The following is a 22,916-nucleotide window of genomic DNA, read 5'->3' as shown; positions in this document are numbered from 1 at the left end:
TAACCTCGGAGTCACAGGTTCAAATCCCAGCAGGGTCAACTCAACCTTTGTTCCTTCTGAGATTGATTCATGAAGCTCCATAGCATTGGGTATGAATACAAATGTGTTATTCAGGTGGTTCTCATGCTTTACAAAGATGCATGTTATGTTCATCTGCACCCTCTCACCCTGGCTACTCTTCCTGCTTTCTTTGAGTTTCAGATACCTTAAAGGTAATGTTTTCCTTTATACTGTGTACTGTCAGATATGGCTTTAATGGCGGCTATTAATTGAAATAAAGCGAGCCTGTCTGGTGGATACCCCCCACCTGCCATAGAGGAGAGTGTCCACCTCTTTCGGGCAGTGCAGTGAGTCCGCCACCTTGTCCTGCGAGCACACTCCAGGATCATTCTTTAAGTCTGCCATAGAGGAGAGTGTCCACCTCTTTCGGGCAGTGCAGTGAGTCCGCCACCTTGTCCTGCGAGCACACTCCAGGATCATTCTTTAAGTCTGCCATAGAGGAGAGTGTCCACCTCTTTCGGGCAGTGCAGTGAGTCCGCCACCTTGTCCTGCGAGCACACTCCAGGATCATTCTTTAAGTCTGCCATAGAGGAGAGTGTCCACCTCTTTCGGGCAGTGCAGTGAGTCCGCCACCTTGTCCTGCGAGCACACTCCAGGATCATTCTTGAAGTCTGCCATAGAGGAGAGTGTCCACCTCTTTCAGGCAGTGCAGTGAGTCCGCCACCTTGTCCTGCGAGCACACTCCAGGATCATTCTTGAAGTCTGCCATAGAGGAGAGTGTCCACCTCTTTCAGGCAGTGCAGTGAGTCCGCCACCTTGTCCTGCGAGCACACTCCAGGATCATTCTTGAAGTCTGCCATAGAGGAGAGTGTCCACCTCTTTCAGGCAGTGCAGTGAGTCCGCCACCTTGTCCTGCGAGCACACTCCAGGATCATTCTTGAAGTCTGCACAGTGATCCGAGTAAAACAGGTCCTGTTAGTGCTTTGTGTAGCAGGGGTCATATCTAATGTGGATTCACAATGACCACTTGAAGGTGTCCTGCAGGATCATTACCAGTACTTTTGTATCTGTACGTCGCGGTCCCCCATTGCGCAGCAGGCGCGTCTTTCTCTCCCATTGAAATCCATGACCTGCAGCTGTCCTTTGGACCCGGGCATCGAGCACCACTTAGGCATCCAATTGTCAGATGGCACAATTTCAACTCCAGCTCTGTTAAGGTACTGACAACCACTCCCTCACCTTGTGCCAGCGGGAGTCCTTGCCCTAAAGTAATGACAATTTGGGTTCAGCCTTATTGATGCCCGCCAGTGTCACCTACCGCTGGAGTGTAGTCATGCAGGCGGGGCACAATTCAACTCCTGTACGTGAATCGTCTGTTCTAAACCTGGGAAGAAGCAAAAGAGGAACTCGTTGGTGTTTCTGAAGCCGCGTTGTCGGTTCGGGACGAGGTTCTAGGATTTCCAACCAACACTCTTTGCAGTCCGCCCACACATAATGTGATGGTCCTTTTAGTGCTTTTCTGATCTGCTCTGAAAGTAGATTTCTCCAAATAGGGGTCCAAGGATGTCCTAGTGGTACTCCCCGCAAATCACAAGATTTACATTTGAACTTCATTGGACTAGTGATGGTGCCTTCCAACTGGCAAACTGTGCTGCCAAACTCTCGCAGCCTGCCCGGTGGTGGAATGCCAGCTCATTTTGCTTTTAAAGTGTATGATGGGATTGTTGAGGGGCGTGGGGCAGCTGGAGGTAAAGATGCTGCCGAGTTGTTTGCAGATTTGAAGTGGGCCCTCATCCTCAGTCTACTTTGGCATCTCTGAGGTGCTTGGAGAGTGTTGTGTGCCCTGATGTTTTGTGGGCGGTGAAGGACATTTTGATGTCCTCGAGAGGATGTTGTGCTGTCCTCATTTCTTCATCCTTTCCTTCTACTCTGGGACCTCCAATGCCCGCTGCAGCATAATCTGTAGTGGCGATCGCTCAAAGGGCCCCCTTCCATCTAGAGAGGCAGAAGCAGTGAGGGAAGCACCTCTACTCTGGGACCTCCAATGCCCGCTGCAGCATAATCTGTAGTGGCGAAAGCTCAAAGGGCCCCCTTCCACGTGGAGAGACAGAAGCAGTGAGGGAAGCACCTCTACTCTGGGAGATGCTGAACATAGATAGATGAGCCCCTAAGCTGCGCTCCTCAAGGTGCCAGGGTTCAGAGCTGACCCACTATAATGCCACAGGGAAAGAGTACATGGCGGGTGACGCCGAAGGAGGCACGAGATTGATCTGTCCAAGGAGTAGCGGGTATGTAACATTCTGGCACCGTCTCACACTGCAAGGGCCGGCCTCTTGGCTATGAAAGTGAAACTGGAGCCCCTCCTTGTGGACTTCAGGGATTAGTGCAGGAGCAGGTTGTGTTCTGAGGAAAGTCCAGCACCACCATTGTAGACATGGCTGCTGTCAGCCATGTATAAAGATGACGTCACCAAATGTGATGTGAAGGTCCAGCTTCTTAATAGCTTGCGGTGGTAGGTGCTGCATCTCCCGGTCCTGAGGGACACCACACATCTGGGTACCGGGAAGAGCCCCTTCATGGATGCCCGCTGATCTGCGGTGGTAGAGATGAATAAAGCGATCCTGCTTGATCACCCTTTTAGACTTTAGCACTTCTATTTGGGAAACAATCCTACAAGGGACTTAGATCAAATATGTGCAGCTTGGAGCCATGTAGGCTCTTATGTTTGCCGGATTTGAACCCTTCCCTTTTTAGCCAGAAAGATGGCAGGTCGAAAGGATGGTCATATAAGGTGATGGGTGTATGTAATCTAGTATTCAAAGCGTGGATTCATGCTGTTCCTCTGGAATAAGGGTCCCGAGAGACTGGATCCAGCTATGCCCTGTAGGCACATTAAGTGTCTACTCCTAAATGTACCTGTCATAACCTGGATCTACCCAATGAGTACAGTTCCCAGGCTTCAACAGTACCCAGTGGTAGTGTCTACTACTAAATGTACCTGTTATAACCTGGATCTACCCAATGAGTACAGTTCCCAGGCTTCAACAGTACCCGGTGGTAGTGTCTACTCCTAAATGTACCTGTCATAACCTGGATCTACCCAATGAGTACAGTTCCCAGGCTTCAACAGTACCCGGTGGTAGTGTCTACTACTAAATGTACCTGTTATAACCTGGATCTACCCAATGAGTACAGTTCCCAGGCTTCAACAGTACCCGGTGGTAGTGTCTACTCCTAAATGTACCTGTCATAACCTGGATCTACCCAATGAGTACAGTTCCCAGGCTTCAACAGTACCCGGTGGTAGTGTCTACTACTAAATGTACCTGTTATAACCTGGATCTACCCAATGAGTACAGTCCCCAGGCTTCAACAGTACCCGGTGGTAGTGTCTACTACTAAATGTACCTGTCATAACCTGGATCTACCCAATGAGTACAGTTCCCAGGCTTCAACAGTACCCGGTGGTAGTGTCTACTACTAAATGTACCTGTTGTAACCTGGATCTACCCAATGAGTACAGTTCCCAGGCTTCAACAGTACCCGGTGGTAGTGTCTACTACTAAATGTACCTGTTATAACCTGGATCTACCCAATGAGTACAGTTCCCAGGCTTCAACAGTACCCGGTGGTAGTGTCTACTCCTAAATGTACCTGTCATAACCTGGATCTACCCAATGAGTACAGTTCCCAGGCTTCAACAGTACCCGGTGGTAGTGTCTACTACTAAATGTACCTGTTATAACCTGGATCTACCCAATGAGTACAGTCCCCAGGCTTCAACAGTACCCGGTGGTAGTGTCTACTACTAAATGTACCTATTATAACCTGGATCTACCCAATGAGTACAGTCCCCAGGCTTCAACAGTACCCGGTGGTAGTGTCTACTCCTAAATGTACCTGTTATAACCTGGATCTACCCAATGAGTACAGTTCCCAGGCTTCAACAGTACCCGGTGGTAGTGTCTACTCCTAAATGTACCTGTCATAACCTGGATCTACCCAATGAGTACAGTTCCCAGGCTTCAACAGTACCCGGTGGTAGTGTCTACTACTAAATGTACCTGTTATAACCTGGATCTACCCAATGAGTACAGTTCCCAGGCTTCAACAGTACCCGGTAGTAGTGTCTACTACTAGATGTACCTGTCATAACCTGGATCTACCCAATGAGTACAGTCCCCAGGCTTCAACAGTACCCGGGGGTTCACGCATAAGGCTTTGCTCCTGTGTGTGATGGAGGGTATAGCGCTTTATGCTTCATCCTCGGCCTGCCCTCTCCACCGGGTCGGGAGTGCATTTAATCTAGTCCACCGGTAAATACTGTGGCCAAACTCCAGCAGATCGTTTTTTTTTTTTTTTGCCCACTGCGCCACTTGACTCAGTGACAAGCTGTTTGCAAATTAGCCTTTGTCCTGCTCCTTTAGGAACAGATCAGCCCGAACCACAAGTGGCCGCAGACTGGTTTAAGCCGTGATGAGACTCCACAATAGCTTACGTCGTGTGGCACATTGTGCACAAAACCTACATGAGGGCTTGCCCTCCTAATAGAGGATCCTTTAAATAGCACAAAAAGGATGGTGGGATTGGTTGAATTAATTTGCACTTATCTGTTCTTGCAAACTGTCTGCCAGGAAATATATATATATGTGTGTGTGTGTGTGTGTATATGTATATATATGTGTATGTATTTATGTTTTAATAGTTTGTTTTATTTAAATAAACCAGTATAAACCTTAATTGCGTGTTGAGTCGGCACGGTCACCTTGTGTTCACTTAATAATGCTTTTCCCTTTTGCTGTTTTGTGCGTGTTCATCGCTGTCGATCTTTAGGAACTCGCTGCTCCCTTTTAGCCTGAGCATGTTGTGATGATGTCCACTTTTCCTGTTTGATCTCACCCTGTGAAGCTCTTCTGAAATGTCTCTTCTTTCATCTAGTAATTGGCCGGGGCGGCGAGCAGATCTCCAGAATCCAAGCCGAGTCCGGATGCAAGATCCAGATTGCACCAGGTATAAATGTCTTTGACCACAGACCAGGAGCCACACATTGCCCAATCGCTGCCGCTTGTCTTCATCTTATGGGTTCGGTCATCGATGTCCAGTCGGTGTGGTGTAGTCTGACTAGCCGTGGCTTGGAGGTGCTCTGGGCGGCATTGGAATGTACTGCTGTGGTCCCATCGCAGCTCTTGCTGAACATCTTGGCATCTTCAGCTTAGTCCTTTGGGCCAGTTCACATCTGATCTCCCAGTGACATAGTGGCCAGAGCGTGGATGGTAACGCAGCCGGCCTCCGATTCATGCGCGAGGACCAGCATGCTTTGCGCTGTGTGTGGATAGCATCTTTGGGTTCATTCCTTATCTGCACAAAAACAGACTGGGTATGGCAATTTTCTTAAAGTAGAGAAAACCACAGTGCCCCTGCACTATACAATAATGTTATTAGGGTGTATGGTAACAACAATGTCACTTCGATAAGTATAAAGAACAAATAGAACACCCAATTCATTCAAATAGCTAAACAGTAGGCCTACTTATAGGAACAATAAACTGAACTTTTCGCACCAGCAACGGATCACATCCAATACTTCTTTCTCTATTTTGTCTAAACATGGTCGCCAACTGTTTAGCTATTTGAATGAATTGGGTGGTGTTCTATTTGTTCTTTATACTTATCGAAGTGACATTGTTGTTACCATACACCCTAATAACATTATTGTATAGTGCAGGGGCACTGTGGTTTTCTTTTGTTCTTGTATGGACCAAGCTTGGTCCATCTTTGAGCGGTTGTGAGGATTTACCGTTCGCCCTATTGCCTGTACCAACCATTGAATAACCTTTGTTTCTACCCTAACTTTACGGATACTCTGGCTGTGCGCCTTGTAATTCTGGAACACCTAAAAAACCTCCCAGTTGTTTATAATTTTCTTAAAGTAGATGCTGTTGTAGACAGTACAGATGTAGATAGGCTTCAAGGATGGTTGAGGTGGACTTTGAAGCAGCAGTGTCACGACAGGTAATGCCATGTAATCCCTGCGGTAATGTCTGAGTCTGGGACAAATGCAGGGAATGCCACATTGAGCTGGTGGGCGGTGCAATGGAATAACGTTTGATTGGCTAAATAGTCTAAAGCAGTCTTTGGCTTTGTCATTGTGCATAGGTGGCAGCCTTTCTTCTCCGATCTTAGCTGCTCGTGAATCTTCTGCACAGTTTCTCTTCTGATCTCCTGGGCTTGGATACTTAATGCCCTGAGTCAGGTCTCTTGTGCACTGTTGACTCTTCCCAGATTGTGTGCTTCCATGGGGGATGTAACTGAGGAAAGAAAGAGTTGGGAGGAAGATTCCCTGCTACAAACGGCTATCCTACACTGATTGATCACTGGCTTATGGCCATTTAAAGTTGTTGCACACTCTGCTAAAGAGGTCACATGCTCTGCTGCTTGCTTCCAGTGGCCCATTCACAGTTGTAACCATGACCTATTCTGTTATTGGACACCACTGGTCTGCGTTTCCTGATTAATTTCTGCAGATCTATTTGGTTTCTGTGGCCTGCTCAGGTGGCGGCAGCCTTTGTCTCTGCCTTCTTCAAGTTACATTGGAAAGGTATTAATGTGCTGTTCCTGCACAAGTAGAAAAAGTGACTGCAGTCGAGGACACCAAAGCCGCTGCCTAAATGGTAAATATTGATTCGGCGACAGGCCTGTGTAACCGCCCTTTTTCTTGTCTGGGCTAATCTGAGTTTGCAAACAGGACTGGAAGCTGTTTGTTACCTTTGAGGTGGGGTTTTCGGAGAGCGTAACAGTGAATACTGTGCAAATGGGCCTATCTTTGCCGCTGCCGTAACCTTGGGGCTGCAGCAGTGCTGCTTCTGCAGGGAAGGGAATGGAAAGCTATTTCAGTGTTCAAACAAAAATAGCCACATTTGTGGAGGTTGGATAGCCAAGATAGAGCTGCTTGTTTCCCTTCACTGAGAAAAGTTTTAAATATAATCTAATATCTTAGTTTTCTGTGTTTGCACTAATGCTAAAGATATGCCTAGTAACTTTCCTCGCCTTTTGGTTTGCAGACAGCGGTGGGATGCCAGAGCGGCCCTGTGTCCTGACTGGGATGATCGAAAGCATAGAGTAAGTTCTGGATATAACTACAGTAGGCTTTTCCTCATTACTTTTACCAATTCGATATTTGAAATTTTAGGGGGGGTGGGGGGGGGTTGATTGTATCTTTGTTGTGTTTTTTGTTGTTTTTTTAACACGCTACTTTACCTTTTTTTCCTTCTCAAGTTGCAATGCTAGCTCTTTCTCTGGCGTGCTCCCTGTAGTGTGTGGGCTGAACGAAAGTTCCCGAATGAATACCTTGTTGTCTGTTATGTTACATTTTGAGGCCCTTGTGTTAAGTTTCGCTTAAGTGTTTCAGCTTGTGAAATCTCCTGTACTCAATATATTTTAAAAGGGGTCTCTTCTCAGTTCCCAATCCCCGAATTACTGTGTTCATTAGCTTTTGTGGGCACTCTTTTTTTGCCGTTAATATCTCCTGGCTGCTTACGTCTTCTAAAGCTGTTCACACTGTTTAAGCCCCATTCACTGTCAAGGTAAGATCTCTTCCCCGGAAAAGGCAGACGGCTTCTAACGTAAACCATTCCGAACACTTAAGCAGATATTGTACAACTACTCAGCAAGCAACAACTTACAACAAAAAAAAGCTTATTAGTAGTCACATAGGCGAAACCTAATGCATTTACCAGTGCTTGTTGTATTCCAACGCACTGGAATGAGACCTCTGAAAAGGTGACAAAGCCTTCTGTGCTGCAGACTGCAAATGAATGAGAGAACTCCAATATTCCCAGATTTGGAATAGTTTATCATTTTGTCAGACAGCTGCAGGTGCAACATAATTGTTTGAGAGTTAGTAGAGAAGATATGACACTCATTGTAATCTATTTAACATCCAAGAGGGAGACTCTGAAGGAGCTGGAGAAGTAAGGATTCATGCTTTGAATACACACATTTAATGCTTTAGCTGTTAGATTCCTTCATGAGCTCGTCATTATTAAGGCTCTTGGGGCTATGCTGGTTGAGAAACTCTACCCTTTAGCTGCAGCTGGAAATCCTCCAAGGGCCCTGCTGTCTGCTTCTGAGCACCCATATAGGAAAAAACACGGGCAATGATGTAAACGGATACACAGCATTTAACAATACCTGTGCTCTCAAATATAAGAGCTCACAAGCCCCCCCCAATCCACTTAGCCAACACATTTGCTTGACTTCCTAGAAGCCTTCCTTGCAATGAATCAAGAAAGAACATTCCATCCTGTGCCCCTTCTCCAAAATCTGTCTGAGGACAGATGTTTCCATTCATGAATGCGCCAGCGACCAAATTTACCTCAAAACACCCTTGGTCCTTAAGGTCCCACTACGGTCTGTGCTGCTTACATTCAAACTTGGACGTCTGAGAACTTTCTTCACTGCCCAAAAAAACGTGGTCATTCTTTCCCCTTCCAAATGCAAAAAAAGCCTTTCAACCTGGAGTGGTTAAATAAACTGAACACACCTGGCTTCTTCCCACCCACAGTTTTCTTCACCTAGGACTCTTCCTTATCCATGATCCCTCACATACTCATCGGAGCAGCAATATTTTACCTTTATGCCATGAAGAAAATCAAAGTGCTCTCCTTTTAAAATCAGCAGCGTATGCATTGATTCTATCTGGAGTCGAGCACCATCAACCCTGTACTCGTTGTCGTTCCCCTAACCACTCTCCTGCCACTGAAAACTGTTCTACACCCTTCAACCAGACTTGTATCATCAACCAATAAATTAGACAGTATTGCATCAATCCTACCCAGATAGCTTTGGCTATATTTTGAGACCAGAATAAAGTGTAAACTAGATGCCTGGTATACATATCTTCTCATACTTCTCCTCCATAGCTCTCCAGCCTCCCAATAAAGTTGGGTACGTCCTATCTCTAAGAAGCAAAAAGTAACCTTTCAGAGTCGCCTTCTTTCAAAACTAATGCTGTGCATTTGTCCTCAGTAGCCCCTTCCCTTCCCTTTCATGGAACTCTCCCCCTGAGAACCTGAAAACCAAACCCCCTCTGCTTAAAAGCAGATCTGTTTAGGCTGTGCCTGACTCTTTAAGCCCAAATAATGTAGCAATATCGGGCTTTCTTTGCTTATCGATTAATCTTTCCTCTCCATGTCCCATCCCTTCCACCAACTTTCTTTGATAATGGGTACCACAATAGTCCGTGTGTTTGTGCTTTGCTATAGAGAAACCTCTGCCATAAATTGGGCTTGTTTACTTGTAAATACCAGTGCCTACATTTTAATCGCCCTGTGAAAAGGGATTCTTCCTGTGTCACGCACCAAAATAGCGTACTGTTATGGTTCATGCATCTCCATATTCTTCATATTGCACACAGTCTGCTCCCTAAGTTTACTACGTTGCATCCTGGTGTATGAATGGCCAATAAGAAACATTTCAAAGAACATGAAATCATAAAATTCCCATTAGAACAGTACGTTCCCAGCATGTCAGAATTTAGCTGTTGGGAAAAGTCCCCCATTCAGTTTACGACTCAAGATTGTGCGCTCTTTTTGGACTTTGCTACTGGCTTTCTGTATATAACCACCCGGACGCATTCTTTGCATGACATTTAATTCTCACCACACTTTTCCTTATGTTTCTTACTAACTGCGCATTTTCCACGCCTTGAGCAGTCTTGACCGACTGCTTTTCTTGCACGTCTTAAACAAGGAAGCCGCCTGTTGCCACTTACGTCTTTTATAAGCATGCTATACGTAGGCATATTGGTAACTTGCAGCTTTCCTTGCATATCTTGGATACAGTGTTATTCAGACCAGTGTTCTTGCCTGCTTTGTACATAATTGGTAGGTCTCCCGTATACATTGTGGTAATTAGGAAATGTAATCGGGTGCCTTATTCATGGAGCCACCAAGCGGCAGCCGCTGCATGCTTCCTGCACAGTGTGTAGCGGCAGTTTTCCTTGGGTGACACAAACCGACTGCCTTCAGGTTGGTTGCCCACTTTGTAGATCGAGGAAGGTTGGATTTTTGGGCTTTCCATTTGCTTGGGAGTCATAGCAGAATTTACTGTGTTTTGTGCATAGATGAAACAGTCTACTTTACCTCTCTCTTTTACGTAGCCAACAAATCCTTTTTTTATTTTCCTTGTGCACAGATTGATCAAACTGATTGCTTTGCCATCTGCTAGCACTTTGGGCATAGGACCTTCTGCTTTTGGCCTTAAATCGCTTGTTTCAGCATAGAGCTATCTGCTTTGGGCATAAAACCAACAAATGGTTTCCCTTGTACATGAAGAGAACAGATTAATTTCCTTGCATTCCTTTTGCATTGGGCCAACTGCTGGATTCACTTGCATGTCTTGTATATTGAGCGTACAGGTGGGTTTGTCTGCACACTTGGCTCACCCAGATTTCTTGATAACGTCTTGAATCATTACGCCTCTATTTGGCATCAATTTGTTATTAAAAACAGTTTGTTCGCTGGGGAGAAAATGGCAAACCGCAGCTTCCCAGTAGCTCTTGGCTCGCTCTGAGAATAGGCTGTTGTATAGTTCCAAAAATATCTGGTCTGGAAACATTGACCTAGAGACCAGCCAAACCTTTCTTCATGTAGGTGTAGAGTACTGAAATTATTATAAGGACCTGAGGAAGCGCACCCCAGTGTCCATACTAAAACTGGTGTAACGATCTTCAAATTGTAGCTCTTAGTATTTAAAATCAGGCCGGGGTGTGACTGTGTTGAGCACTTTTCAGTCTGTTGTGGAGTTGTGATGTGAGCAGCAAGCTTAACCCAATATAGTCTTTATTGCCGACCCTCTTAAAGAATCTCGATGGGCTTGTTTTCTTCCTGAGGGACACCGGGTACTTACGTTGCTTTGAGCAGCAATTGTCTCTGCTTAGTATGTTGATCATAAGTTTAAAAAGTGCACATGGGTTTGCAGTGCTTTGCTTTTGCCTCATTTATGTAGCTACATGTATTTCAAGGTGCAGGATAAAGTTATTGGTGGCGACTGTAAGGTGCAAATACCCTCTGTGTTAGTTAATTTCTCAAGGAGGTTCACCTGGTGGTGGCAAAGCTCGGTGCAAAGGCAGTAGGCTACTGTTTCCTGGCCATTCGTCCGCGTTACATTGTTTTTTTTGTATTATTCACTTGAAGCCTCTTACTTAACCTTCAGACAGGCAAAGCGGCTGTTGGGGCAGATTGTGGACCGCTGTCGAAACGGACCTGGATTCCATAGTGACCTCGACGGTACCAGCACCATCCAGGAGATCCTGATCCCTGCATCCAAAGTTGGACTGGTCATTGGCAAGGGAGGAGAGACCATAAAACAGCTGCAGGTATGGCTGCCGCTTGCAGCAGGGTTTGTAGGAAAGTCTACTTTATCTTCTGCTTCCACATAAAATCCATTATAGCAGTTTGAATGATGTGGTGAAATTGTGGTCATATGTGTGGGAATGTCTTTGTGTAAAGACCTTGATGTGAGGAATTCGTAGAGGATTAGCTAACTCCTGATTTTTTTTTGTGCATGTGCTCAAGCTACAGTAGACCAGTGAATTAACTGATCAGTCATCTCCGGTTATGTGAGTCTCGTGTGGAGCGGAATGTTGCTCCCCAGGGATTCTCAGTGTCTGAGACTTCTGCAAGCATGCGCCCCTCACTTTTGAGTTTTCCGCAGTGCGATGGGTATGTTTAGATGCGTACCATGTTCTCGCCATTCCAGTTTGAGCTAAACTGTACCTATTGGGCCAGGACCAGTGCTGCTTTGCATGTGTCTGTTCTGTGTGGAGTGACATAGTGGGTGAAAAAAGATGAACGGAGATGTGGCCTGACGATTGGTAGTGGCTTATTCCTTTATTTCAGTGTGAGCAAACTAAGCCAGGTAAAGGTGTGAGGTTAGCCTGGCCAATGAGGACCCCTCCCAAGTGCTGTAGGTGCCTTGCAGGCCAGGCAGGTAAAGCCCTGATGTGAGGTTAGCCTGGCCAATGAGGACCCCTCCTAAGTGCTGTAGGTGCCTTGCAGGCCAGGCAGGTAAAGCCCTGATGTGAGGTTAGCCTGGCCAATGAGGACCCCTCCCTCCTGAGGGCTGTAGGTGCCTTGCAGGCCAGGCAGGTAAAGCCCTGGTGTGAGGTTAGCCTGGCCAATGAGGACCCCTCACTCCTAAGTGCTGTAGGTGCCTTGCAGGCCAGGCAGGTAAAGCCCTGATGTGAGGTTAGCCTGGCATGTGAGTACCCCTCCCTCCTAAGGGCTGTAGGTGCCTTGCAGGCCAGGCAGGTAAAGCCCAGATGTGAGGTTAGCGTGGCCTGTGAGGACCCCTCCCTCCTAAGGGCTGTAGGTGCCTTGCAGGCCAGGCAGGTAAAGCCCTGATGTGAGGTTAACGTGGCCTGGAGGACCCCTCCCTCCTAAGTGTTGTAGGTGCCTTGCAGGCCAGGCAGGTAAAGCCCTGATGTTAGGTTAATGTGGCCTGGAGGACCCCTCCCTCCTAAGTGTTGTAGGTGCCTTGCAGGCCAGGCAGGTAAAGCCCTGATGTTAGGTTAATGTGGCCTGGAGGACCCCTCCCTCCTAAGTGTTGTAGGTGCCTTGCAGGCCAGGCAGGTAAAGCCCTGATGTTAGGTTAATGTGGCCTGGAGGACCCCTCCCTCCTAAGTGTTGTAGGTGCCTTGCAGGCCAGGCAGGTAAAGCCCTGATGTGAGGTTAATGTGGCCTGGAGGACCCCTCCCTCCTAAGTGTTGTAGGTGCCTTGCAGGCCAGGCAGGTAAAGCCCTGATGTTAGGTTAATGTGGCCTATGAGTACCCCTCCCTCCTCAGTGTTGTAGGTGCCTTGCAGGCCAGGCAGGTAAAGCCCTGATGTGAGGTTAGCGTGGCCTGGAGGACCCCTCCCTCCTAAGGGCTGTAGGTGCCTTGAAGGCCAGGCAGGTAAAGCCCTGATGTTAGGTTAATGTGGCCTATGAGTACCCCTCCCTCCTCAGTGTTGTAGGTGCCTTGCAGGCCAGGCAGGTAAAGCCCTGATGTGAGGTTAGCGTGGCCTGGAGGACCCCTCCCTCCTAAGGGCTGTAGGTGCCTTGAAGGCCAGGCAGGTAAAGCCCTGATGTGAGGTTAGCGTGGCCTGGAGGACCCCTCCCTCCTAAGGGCTGTAGGTGCCTTGAAGGCCAGGCAGGTAAAGCCCTGATGTGAGGTTAGCGTGGCATGTGAGTACCCCTCCCTCCTAAGGGCTGTAGGTGCCTTGAAGGCCAGGCAGGTAAAGCCCAGATGTGAGGTTAGCGTGGCCTGTGAGGACCCCTCCCTCCTAAGGGCTGTAGGTGCCTTGCAGGCCAGGCAGGTAAAGCCCTGGTGTGAGGTTAGCCTGGCCAATGAGGACCCCTCCCTCCTAAGTGCTGTAGGTGCCTTGCAGGCCAGGCAGGTAAAGCCCTGATGTGAGGTTAACGTGGCCTGGAGGACCCCTCCCTCCTAAGTGTTGTAGGTGCCTTGCAGGCCAGGCAGGTAAAGCCCTGATGTTAGGTTAATGTGGCCTGGAGGACCCCTCCCTCCTAAGTGTTGTAGGTGCCTTGCAGGCCAGGCAGGTAAAGCCCTGATGTTAGGTTAATGTGGCCTGGAGGACCCCTCCCTCCTAAGTGTTGTAGGTGCCTTGCAGGCCAGGCAGGTAAAGCCCTGATGTTAGGTTAATGTGGCCTGGAGGACCCCTCCCTCCTAAGTGTTGTAGGTGCCTTGCAGGCCAGGCAGGTAAAGCCCTGATGTTAGGTTAATGTGGCCTATGAGTACCCCTCCCTCCTCAGTGTTGTAGGTGCCTTGCAGGCCAGGCAGGTAAAGCCCTGATGTGAGGTTAGCGTGGCCTGGAGGACCCCTCCCTCCTAAGGGCTGTAGGTGCCTTGAAGGCCAGGCAGGTAAAGCCCTGATGTGAGGTTAGCGTGGCATGTGAGTACCCCTCCCTCCTAAGGGCTGTAGGTGCCTTGAAGGCCAGGCAGGTAAAGCCCAGATGTGAGGTTAGCGTGGCCTGTGAGGACCCCTCCCTCCTAAGGGCTGTAGGTGCCTTGCAGGCCAGGCAGGTAAAGCCCTGGTGTGAGGTTAGCCTGGCCAATGAGGACCCCTCCCTCCTAAGTGCTGTAGGTGCCTTGCAGGCCAGGCAGGTAAAGCCCTGATGTGAGGTTAGCCTGGCATATGAGGACCCCTCCCTCCTAAGTGTTGTAGGTGCCTTGCAGGCCAGGAAGTACACGATCAGTCACAAGAACAGTCCATCCAAAGGCATGCAGGTGGATTGAGTCCATTCCTTCTGACGACCCCATTACCAAGTGCAGTTCAAGCCCCGAGCCATGCTGGTGGGACAGGTTCATGCCCTGTTCACACGACTGTCTTAAAGAACAGCCCATGCAGATGGACTGAGTCCACTACCCTTCTCTGAAGACTGTTAGGAAGTTCAGTTCATGCGGGTGCATTGGACCCTTCCATTCCTTTTAAGACCACCTTATAAAGTACAGTTCATGCAGATGGCTTGAGTGTGTCTTTCTGATTGAAGACTCCCTTACCAGTTGCATTGAGCACTTCCCCTGTTTGCAGACTCCCTTCGAAAGGATTGAAAAATATTCAAAGCCCATGATTGGGTAGCATTCACCACTCCAGCATCAGCTTAGAGAAGAGGCACTTGTGTTGTCAGTTGTCTAAGGAGGAGTAGTTCGAGCCATCTTGGATTTTGTTTTTATTAAGACCTACGCTTTACCTTTGTTACACCTACATTCAAAAGTGACTTGGGGTTTCTTGGCTAAGTGGCCCTGTTTGTTAGCATGCTGCTGGTTGTTGTTGAGGGTGGACCGGTTGTTGTGCAGCACTAATGTTCTGTTGCATGAATTAAATTCTAGGAAAGAACAGGTGCTAAAATGATCATGATTCAGGATGGACCGTTACCAACAGGAGCAGACAAGCCTCTTCGGATCACGGGTGATCCCTACAAAGTACAGGTGCGTTTCGCCCCGCTGCTTTCTCTTCTACATTTGTGTTGGCACCTACTGCTGATGTCGTTAAATTGATTTGCCAGTAGCAGTTCTAGAACTTCACCATAGCGTCCCCAAATATTCATCTATATGTACAGGTTTGCTTTCCCATTTTCAATAATACCCATGCAAGCCTTTCTCCCTCAAATGTAATTGCACTCACAGGTCTCGCTTCCCCCTGCGCTCCTAACCATTGCTGCATGCTCTCCCAGGTGGTGGAAACTAGAGCCCGTCTGCTTATGTGCGCTGAGGATTCATGTGGTCACTACCTGAAATATTTCTGGCAACATGGTCTTAAAAGTGCTTCCTTTCCCTGGCAATTCTTGTACCTGTACTCGCCACCTTATCCCAAAAACACTTCTCCAATGCACTTCATTTTGATTATGGTCCCAGCTACCTCTGTACTTGTGGCAGTGAAGCATGAGCCCCTCGTAGGGGCAATCTGAGGGCACTCTGTGCTTTTGCAGAGGAACTGCATGGATGCCACTTAACTTCCACCTGGTTCGATTTCTACTGTACTTCACTGTCTTGGCGTAGGTTAAATAAGATCAGAGCAATCTCCTGTCTGCGCCTGTCCGATTCAGACCAGGTCTATTTACTCGGCTCCTCAATTTTTCAAACTTATAAATGTGTGTAACTTAAGGTAACACTATGTTTGCTCTTCCTAGTTATGTTGCTCTGTTCACTCCTGTACGCGGTGAATTTTGCAGTTCTCGTTGCATATAATTTCAAATCTTTCCACTCTCTAACCATCGAATGTGTTCCTTAGTCATCTGATGTTTACTCTACCTCTGCCATTAAGGCTTGGTATTTGGAATGCCTGGCCTCCTACTGAAAAAAAAACCTCTGAACTTGGCACCTTTTCTTGAGCAATTTATTTACATTGCTGACATTTGGCTGTCTCTTTGAGACTGCCATCTCTGCAGCCATGACTATATACAATTATTCTCTTCTCTCTTACCACGTGTATGTATGTGGGTGATGGAGTTGATCTTTTCTAACACCCGTATTGAATTCCTGTTCCTACTGTTTCTTTTTGTCTAGCACATTGACTAAGAGAACGTCCATTCCTCTTATCTCCTGCAGGTCCACCTACCTCTTTCGCAGAATTTACATGCCTTTTTACCGTTCATTGTTTTTACTGTACAACATTAACCTACATCCCTCTAATGAAGCAGCTGCTATCTGTGAGAGGTGGCCTGGTATATGATGTTCACTTATGTAAATGGGCACCTTGCACCAGTCCAGACAGCCCTTATGGTGATTTAAGAGGTCTCTGACAACCTTTAGAATGCTATCCAAGTGGTAGCTGTGGTGAGCAATTTTTATTCAACAAAGAGGAACCGGGGAGGAGCTACGCTACGAATCAAGATGGCCGCGTAAGCTCCCGGCTCCGCCGACCTCCGCCAACAGCTCGATTATCCTGTCTTTCATCCTGTCCTTACACCTGATTTCCTTGTCTATGAAGGTCTACTGCTTCCAGAGGTGCAATCTCGAGATTTCTACCTTATCGGCTGACGAAGATACGCCGTGTTTCTATTCTCGGCCTAACATCGTGTTGAAGCCGGGGCCTCGATTTCTAGACTACCCGAGTCAGAGTTGAACAACATCGGCTGTGAGACCTGGACTGAGCCCGGTCTCCCGAAGAGTGCCTGAATTGATTTTTTCTGACGATCCTTTGAACGATCCACACCCGGGACACGCCAGCATGCCACGCCGGCTGCTGTGGTGGAGGCCCGGTGCCCGGAGACCTTGCTGCCCTGTGGGGGTCGATGGGCTGGGTCCTCCCTGACTGCGACGGTGTGTTCTATAAGACGAGGAGCGCCCATTATTTGTGATCAGATTTGCGTGGCCTGTGACTCCGGAGCAGCCGGCCTCCGGGGTCCGGGCTCTGTCTCCTACTGAGAGGGGATGGAGCGGACAGAGGGCACGCCATCGCTACGGGCCGTTGTGGCCGATATTGGGGCGCTCCATTCTCACACAGTCGCTGTGTTCCGGACACTGATGGTGAAAGTGGACGGTATCCTGGAACCTGAGGACGACATTTCGTTTGGTCTCCAGCTGGAGATGGTACCAGCGGTGCATTGCTTCTCAGAGGTCGAGGTCCCTGTGCATCGCCCGGAATTTACGAATCTCGACGGTACCCTATTGCCGGCAAGCCAGCCCGTGCTTCTCTCTAGTGTCTTTTGCCTGACCCTGCTGCCACCTATCACATCTATGGACGATCTTCCATGTGGCCACGAGTTACTTGCTGATGGATCTGGATGCTCGCTGTTCTTGGACATCTTTCCTAGTTCGAGCCGTGAGCTTTTATCCTGTTTTCGATCCTCTTATGCTGAAAAGAACTTTTGTGGACGCTTTGCCTTTTCCATCAAAATGGCGGCTCGAGTGGCAAAGACTCTTCTGACGGACCGTACTGGCCAGGGCTAAACTTTCTCGCTGGGTTCCGATATAATAGCTTTTCGTAATGCCGGGGTTGTGCCCATATTGTGATGGGAATTGGGTGGCTGTTGTTTATCCTCCCGTGACTGGTTTGTATAATTGCTGAATATTGATTTTATCGTGTCTCCGGTGGTTGCTGTTGGTGGTGGGCATGGGAGTCCGGGAGTGTGTCTGCTTTCTCCTCCTCCGCCCTCCGCTTTTTCTTTTCCCTTCCTTTAGGGTAGCTCTTGGGCGACAGGCACGCTGCTGGTGGGGTTAGGCCGTAGCCATTGCAGGGGTGCAGGGTGGGGGGTTAGGGGGTGGGGTTTTTTATTTTGCCTTTTTTATGTTCTATGGCCCCTTTTGTTTTCCCTTTTCCTTTCACGAGAGATGGGCTGTTTATTTTTCACGAATCTTTCATTGTCCGGGTGTTTTCGCTGACTCCATTATCCTGTAACATTGTGGATGAGGTTGTGCGGGTGGGATTGCTTTGCTTTACTCATAGACTGCTTATTTCCTGTTTTCGTTATGTGTACCTGAGCTGGGCCTTTTATTTCCTACAGTGATTATTGTTCGTATATTTCCCCCGCCTGGTCCTTATTCTGTATTTTATTGCGAAACACCTGATGTTTGTATTGCCTACTCGTGTCTTACTGTTAAATAAAAAAATATATTAAAAAAAAAACCCAAAGAGGAACCAAGAGGGCTTTTTAAAGGGGTCCAGTGGTGAAGCCATCAGTAAAATGACAAGTAATAAGGCCCCTGGCCCTGATGGTGTACCAGCCGATCTTTTTAAGTCCAACATAGTAATATGGTCCAAAGTTTTATCTAATGTATTTAATAGAATTTGCAAATCCGGTATCCCTACGACCTGGTCGCAATCGGTCATTGTACCTATTTTTAAACAAGCATTGAAAATGCAATAGGTCTCGCAATAGAAGAGTTTCAAATTTTTTGTTTTGCAAATGGATGAGTGGCGTTGCGTGGATGAGTGGCGTTGCGTGGATGAGTGGCGTTGCGTGGATGAGTGGCGTTGCGTGGGTGAGTGGCGTTGCGTGGGTGAGTGGCGTTGCGTGGGTGAGTGGCGTTGCGTGGGTGAGTGGCGTTGCGTGTGTGGCGTTGCATGTGTGAGTGGCGTTGCATGTGTGTGTGGCGTTGCGTGTGTGAGTGGCGTTGCGTGGGTGAGTGGCGTTGCGTGGGTGGCGTTGCATGTGTGAGTGGCGTTGCATGTGTGAGTGGCGTTGCGTGTGTGTGTGGCGTTGCGTGGGTGAGTGGCGTTGCGTGGGTGAGTGGCGTTGCGTGGGTGAGTGGCGTTGCGTGGGTGAGTGGCGTTGCGTGGGTGAGTGGCGTTGCGTGGGTGAGTGGCGTTGCGTGGGTGAGTGGCGTTGCGTGGGTGAGTGGCGTTGCGTGGGTGAGTGGCGTTGCGTGGGTGAGTGGCGTTGCGTGGGTGAGTGACGTTGCGTGGGTGAGTGGCGTTGCGTGGGTGAGTGGCGTTGCGTGGGTGAGTGGCGTTGCGTGGGTGAGTGGCGTTGCGTGGGTGAGTGGCGTTGCGTGGGTGAGTGGCGTTGCGTGGGTGAGTGGCGTTGCGTGGGTGAGTGGCGTTGCGTGGGTGAGTGGCGTTGCGTGGGTGAGTGGCGTTGCGTGGGTGAGTGGCGTTGCGTGGGTGAGTGGCGTTGCGTGGGTGAGTGGCGTTGCGTGTGTGAGTGGCGTTGCGTGTGTGTGTGTGGCGTTGCGTGTGTGGCGTTGCGTGTGGCGTTGCGTGTGGCGTTGCGTGTGTGTGTGGCGTTGCGTGTGTGTGTGGCGTTGCGTGTGTGTGTGGCGTTGCGTGTGTGTGTGGCGTTGCGTGTGTGTGGCGTTGCGTGTGTGAGTGGCGTGGCTGAGTGGCGTTGCGTGTGTGTGTGGCGTTGCGTGTGTGTGTGGCGTTGCGTGGCTGAGTGGCGTTGCGTGGCTGAGTGGCGTTGCGTGGCTGAGTGGCGTTGCGTGGCTGAGTGGCGTTGCGTGGCTGAGTGGCGTTGCGTGGCTGAGTGGCGTTGCGTGGCTGAGTGGCGTTGCGTGGCTGAGTGGCGTTGCGTGGCTGAGTGGCGTTGCGTGGCTGAGTGGCGTTGCGTGGCTGAGTGGCGTTGCGTGGCTGAGTGGCGTTGCGTGGCTGAGTGGCGTTGCGTGGCTGAGTGGCGTTGCGTGGCTGAGTGGCGTTGCGTGGCTGAGTGGCGTTGCGTGGCTGAGTGGCGTTGCGTGGCTGAGTGGCGTTGCGTGGCTGAGTGGCGTTGCGTGGCTGAGTGGCGTTGCGTGGCTGAGTGGCGTTGCGTGGCTGAGTGGCGTTGCGTGGCTGAGTGGCGTTGCGTGGCTGAGTGGCGTTGCGTGGCTGAGTGGCGTTGCGTGGCTGAGTGGCGTTGCGTGTGTGAGTGGCGTTGCGTGTGTGAGTGGCGTTGCGTGTGTGAGTGGCGTTGCGTGTGTGAGTGGCGTTGCGTGTGTGTGTGGCGTTGCGTGTGTGTGTGGCGTTGCGTGTGTGTGTGGCGTTGCGCGTGTGTGTGGCGTTGCGCGTGTGTGTGGCGTTGCGCGTGTGTGTGGCGTTGCGCGGGTGAGTGGCGTTGCGTGGGTGAGTGGCGTTGCGTGGGTGAGTGGCGTTGCGTGGGTGAGTGAATGGTTAGCTGTTGCTTATGCGACGTATAGCACTTAATACTAAAGTAGGCAGACCTTCTTAGCCTTTGTGAGAATAATAGCAAAATAAAAATAAAAACCAGATCAAGTCAAGGACGCAAACGGCACCATGCTATTGTTTATTTACTCAGATGATTTGCATAAAAATGTAACTTGTGAGCACGTTTCTCTAACTCCCCAATAATCCCATTACAACACTTTGTACAAATGAGATTGGGACTCATCCTTCCGAAGTCGAGAAAAATGTGCAAAGCTGTGTTGTAGTTAATTTTTTTAATTAACAAAATGCAAATAATGTGGAGAGATTTCAAGTGATTCAGGAATGGGCGCCCTTGTAAAGAGAAAGTACGGCCGGCCTGGGCAGTGATAGGGGAGGAGGGAGGAGAAATGCGAGTCACGGCAGCAGCAGCCTTTGATGTGCCTGCCGGACGGCCGTGAATAATTAGGGGGTGAGAAATGCGCTCGGAGGGCTGCCTTTGATGTGGTAATGCGAGGCAGGCAGGCAGGCGGCTGGTGGCATTGTGCACGCGCTTTTTAGGGCTTGCGCAAGCGCAATGACCTAAAAAGCACATGCACTTGAAGGAATCGCCAGTGGAATCGCCAGTGGTGGATAAACACTGGATAAGCCCCTATAGAGCTTCGCCAGCTATGCGCTGAAGCGCATCAGCAGGCGAGCCCTAAAAAGGTAACAAAGGTGACCCGGGTAATTACCGCCCAATTTCCCTTATAGATTCTGCAGTGAAGGTCCTAGGCAGAGTGGTTCTGTGTAAGTTAACTAATTGGCTTGAGGAAACGAACTCTCTGTCTGCATTACAGTATGGGTTCAGAAAGGGGCGCAGTATGATAGATCGCGCAGTATGATAGATCAAAGCCTCAACCTCCAATTGCTGATTGGGAAGTATACCATAGCGAAGCAAGGCTGCTTGTATATAGCATTTATGGACCTGTCCTCGGCCTTTGACCGAGTGAACAGGTCCAAGCTATGGGGTTTGCTCCTAAAGATGGGTATTGATGAAAATATAGTATATTTTTTAGCCGATCTCCATAGGGACTTCACAGCCATAGTGAGATACGATCGTAAGGGGAATTGTACGGGCAAGATAGGTATAACCAATGGGGTCAGGCAAGGATGTATTTTAGCCCCCCTATTATTTACCCTATACATCAACGAGTTGGCCAGTGTGCTAGGAGCAGCTTGCAAGGATATCCCGATGGCAGGCAAGTTCCCCATTCCCGCATTATTATAAGCGGATGATGCCGCTCTTTTAGCGCACACGTCAGTAGGGCTACAAAGTCTTATACATTCATTTTATGAGTTTATGTCCTCCATGGATCTTAGCGTCAATTATACCAAATCTCATTTCATGGCCGTGGGTACTAAGGGCAGGCATATGAAGCTGACGACACTCCACTGTAATGGAAATAAGTTATCAAGGGTAACCACATTCCCATATCTGGGGGTGGTTTTTGACGAAAGTTCCACCTGGCTTCCCCAATTGTCTGAGAAAAGAAATGCTTTTGTCCGGTCTATTTTTGCAGTTTTGGGTTTTTCCTGCAAATTGGGGGTAAAACCATTGCAGGCAGTGTTAAAGGTTTATGCCGCCAAATGTGTTTCCATAGCCATGTATGGCGCAGATCTTTGGGGTTTTAAGAACGCCAAGTTGTTACAGGTGGCAGAGGACAAGTTTTTGAAATCCATTTTATCAGTACCACAATTGACCTCAGGTTTCATAGTGCACCAAGAATGTCGGGTGGAATATCTAGAAGACCGGATTGCTATCGCACCTCTATTAAAGTGGATTGCGGTTTGGATGAACCCGGAATTGCAGGTGAACCATGAGATCCTGAGGGACTGTCTTACTTTAGAACATTGGTACTCCATTCCATGGCTAAAATATGTTTAACTTGCAGCCTCATTAGGTCGCCCAGAATTATTTGATGAGCCGTCCAAACTGGTCAAGGGAGACATGAAATGGGTCAAGACCGCATTCAGGCTGCACAAAGGGATGGATAGAGAAGGTCATGAGTTGACTAAGTCAACCGTGAGAGCCCATCAGTTAGTTGTAATAACAGATCATGACCTAGAACCGTATCTGAAGGTTGTTAACAATGCTAACCATAGATATTTACTAACCAAGTTTAGGCTGAACAAACTTCATCTCCTTCTCTCTGGGCGCCCATGCTGGACCAAGGTATCAGAATTAGAATTGTGTACTTGTGATGGATTTTCGATAATGGACACTGCTCACTTCATGTTCTTTTGTGGTTATTTTACGGACATCCGGAAAAAATTCATTGTACCCCTACTAAAAGATAAAGGGTTTAGACAAGTGAAACCGGCCTTAATGCATCTTCGGTTACTGTCCAATATGTGGGAAATCATTAATGTTGCTACATTTTTAACCATAGCCATGAGACTAAGGAAAAAACTAATTATTTCTAGATAAGTCTTCCATGGTCTATTTTTAGAGTTTGTAAATAATGAAATTTAAGTAAATTGGAGGATCTGTGTATGCTTTTTAAATCTGCATATGAATTCTGTATATATTTTGTACAGTTTTTATCTTTTTTGTATTTCTTGCTGTCTGTTGACCATATTGTAATTTGGTATCTCGGCTCTTCGTTTTTTGGACTTTGTATACTTTTGTGGTTTTTGTAATGAACCGAATAAAGTATTTCTGACTAACGGAGTCCAGTGTATAGGCCCTGGAACTAGGTAAGCAAAAAGGATACACTCTTCCCCTAGGGAAAATAAGTAATAAAAGAATAGATGAACCAAACTACGTAAAGTGGGGGGAAAAAGGGGCCCGGGGGGGAA

General features: G+C 48.4%; 1 protein-coding gene across 2 annotated transcripts in view; it reads left to right on the top strand.

Annotated features, from left to right (window-relative positions):
• The window catches only part of FUBP3 (far upstream element binding protein 3), a 303,302-nt gene that overhangs the window by 68,700 nt on the left and 211,686 nt on the right, over positions 1–22,916 (top strand). For both annotated transcript variants that reach the window (XM_078646216.1, XM_078646214.1), the window contains exons 5-8: positions 4,939–5,010; positions 7,062–7,119; positions 11,215–11,377; positions 14,888–14,986. In XM_078646216.1, coding sequence (XP_078502342.1) covers positions 4,939–5,010; positions 7,062–7,119; positions 11,215–11,377; positions 14,888–14,986 — 392 coding nt within the window. The remainder of the gene's footprint in view (positions 1–4,938; positions 5,011–7,061; positions 7,120–11,214; positions 11,378–14,887; positions 14,987–22,916) is intronic.

This window comes from Lissotriton helveticus, chromosome 5_1 (assembly GCF_964261635.1).
Source record: "Lissotriton helveticus chromosome 5_1, aLisHel1.1, whole genome shotgun sequence".
Lineage (NCBI taxonomy): Eukaryota > Metazoa > Chordata > Amphibia > Caudata > Salamandridae > Lissotriton > Lissotriton helveticus.
This window is presented reverse-complemented; position numbering and strand designations above follow the sequence as displayed.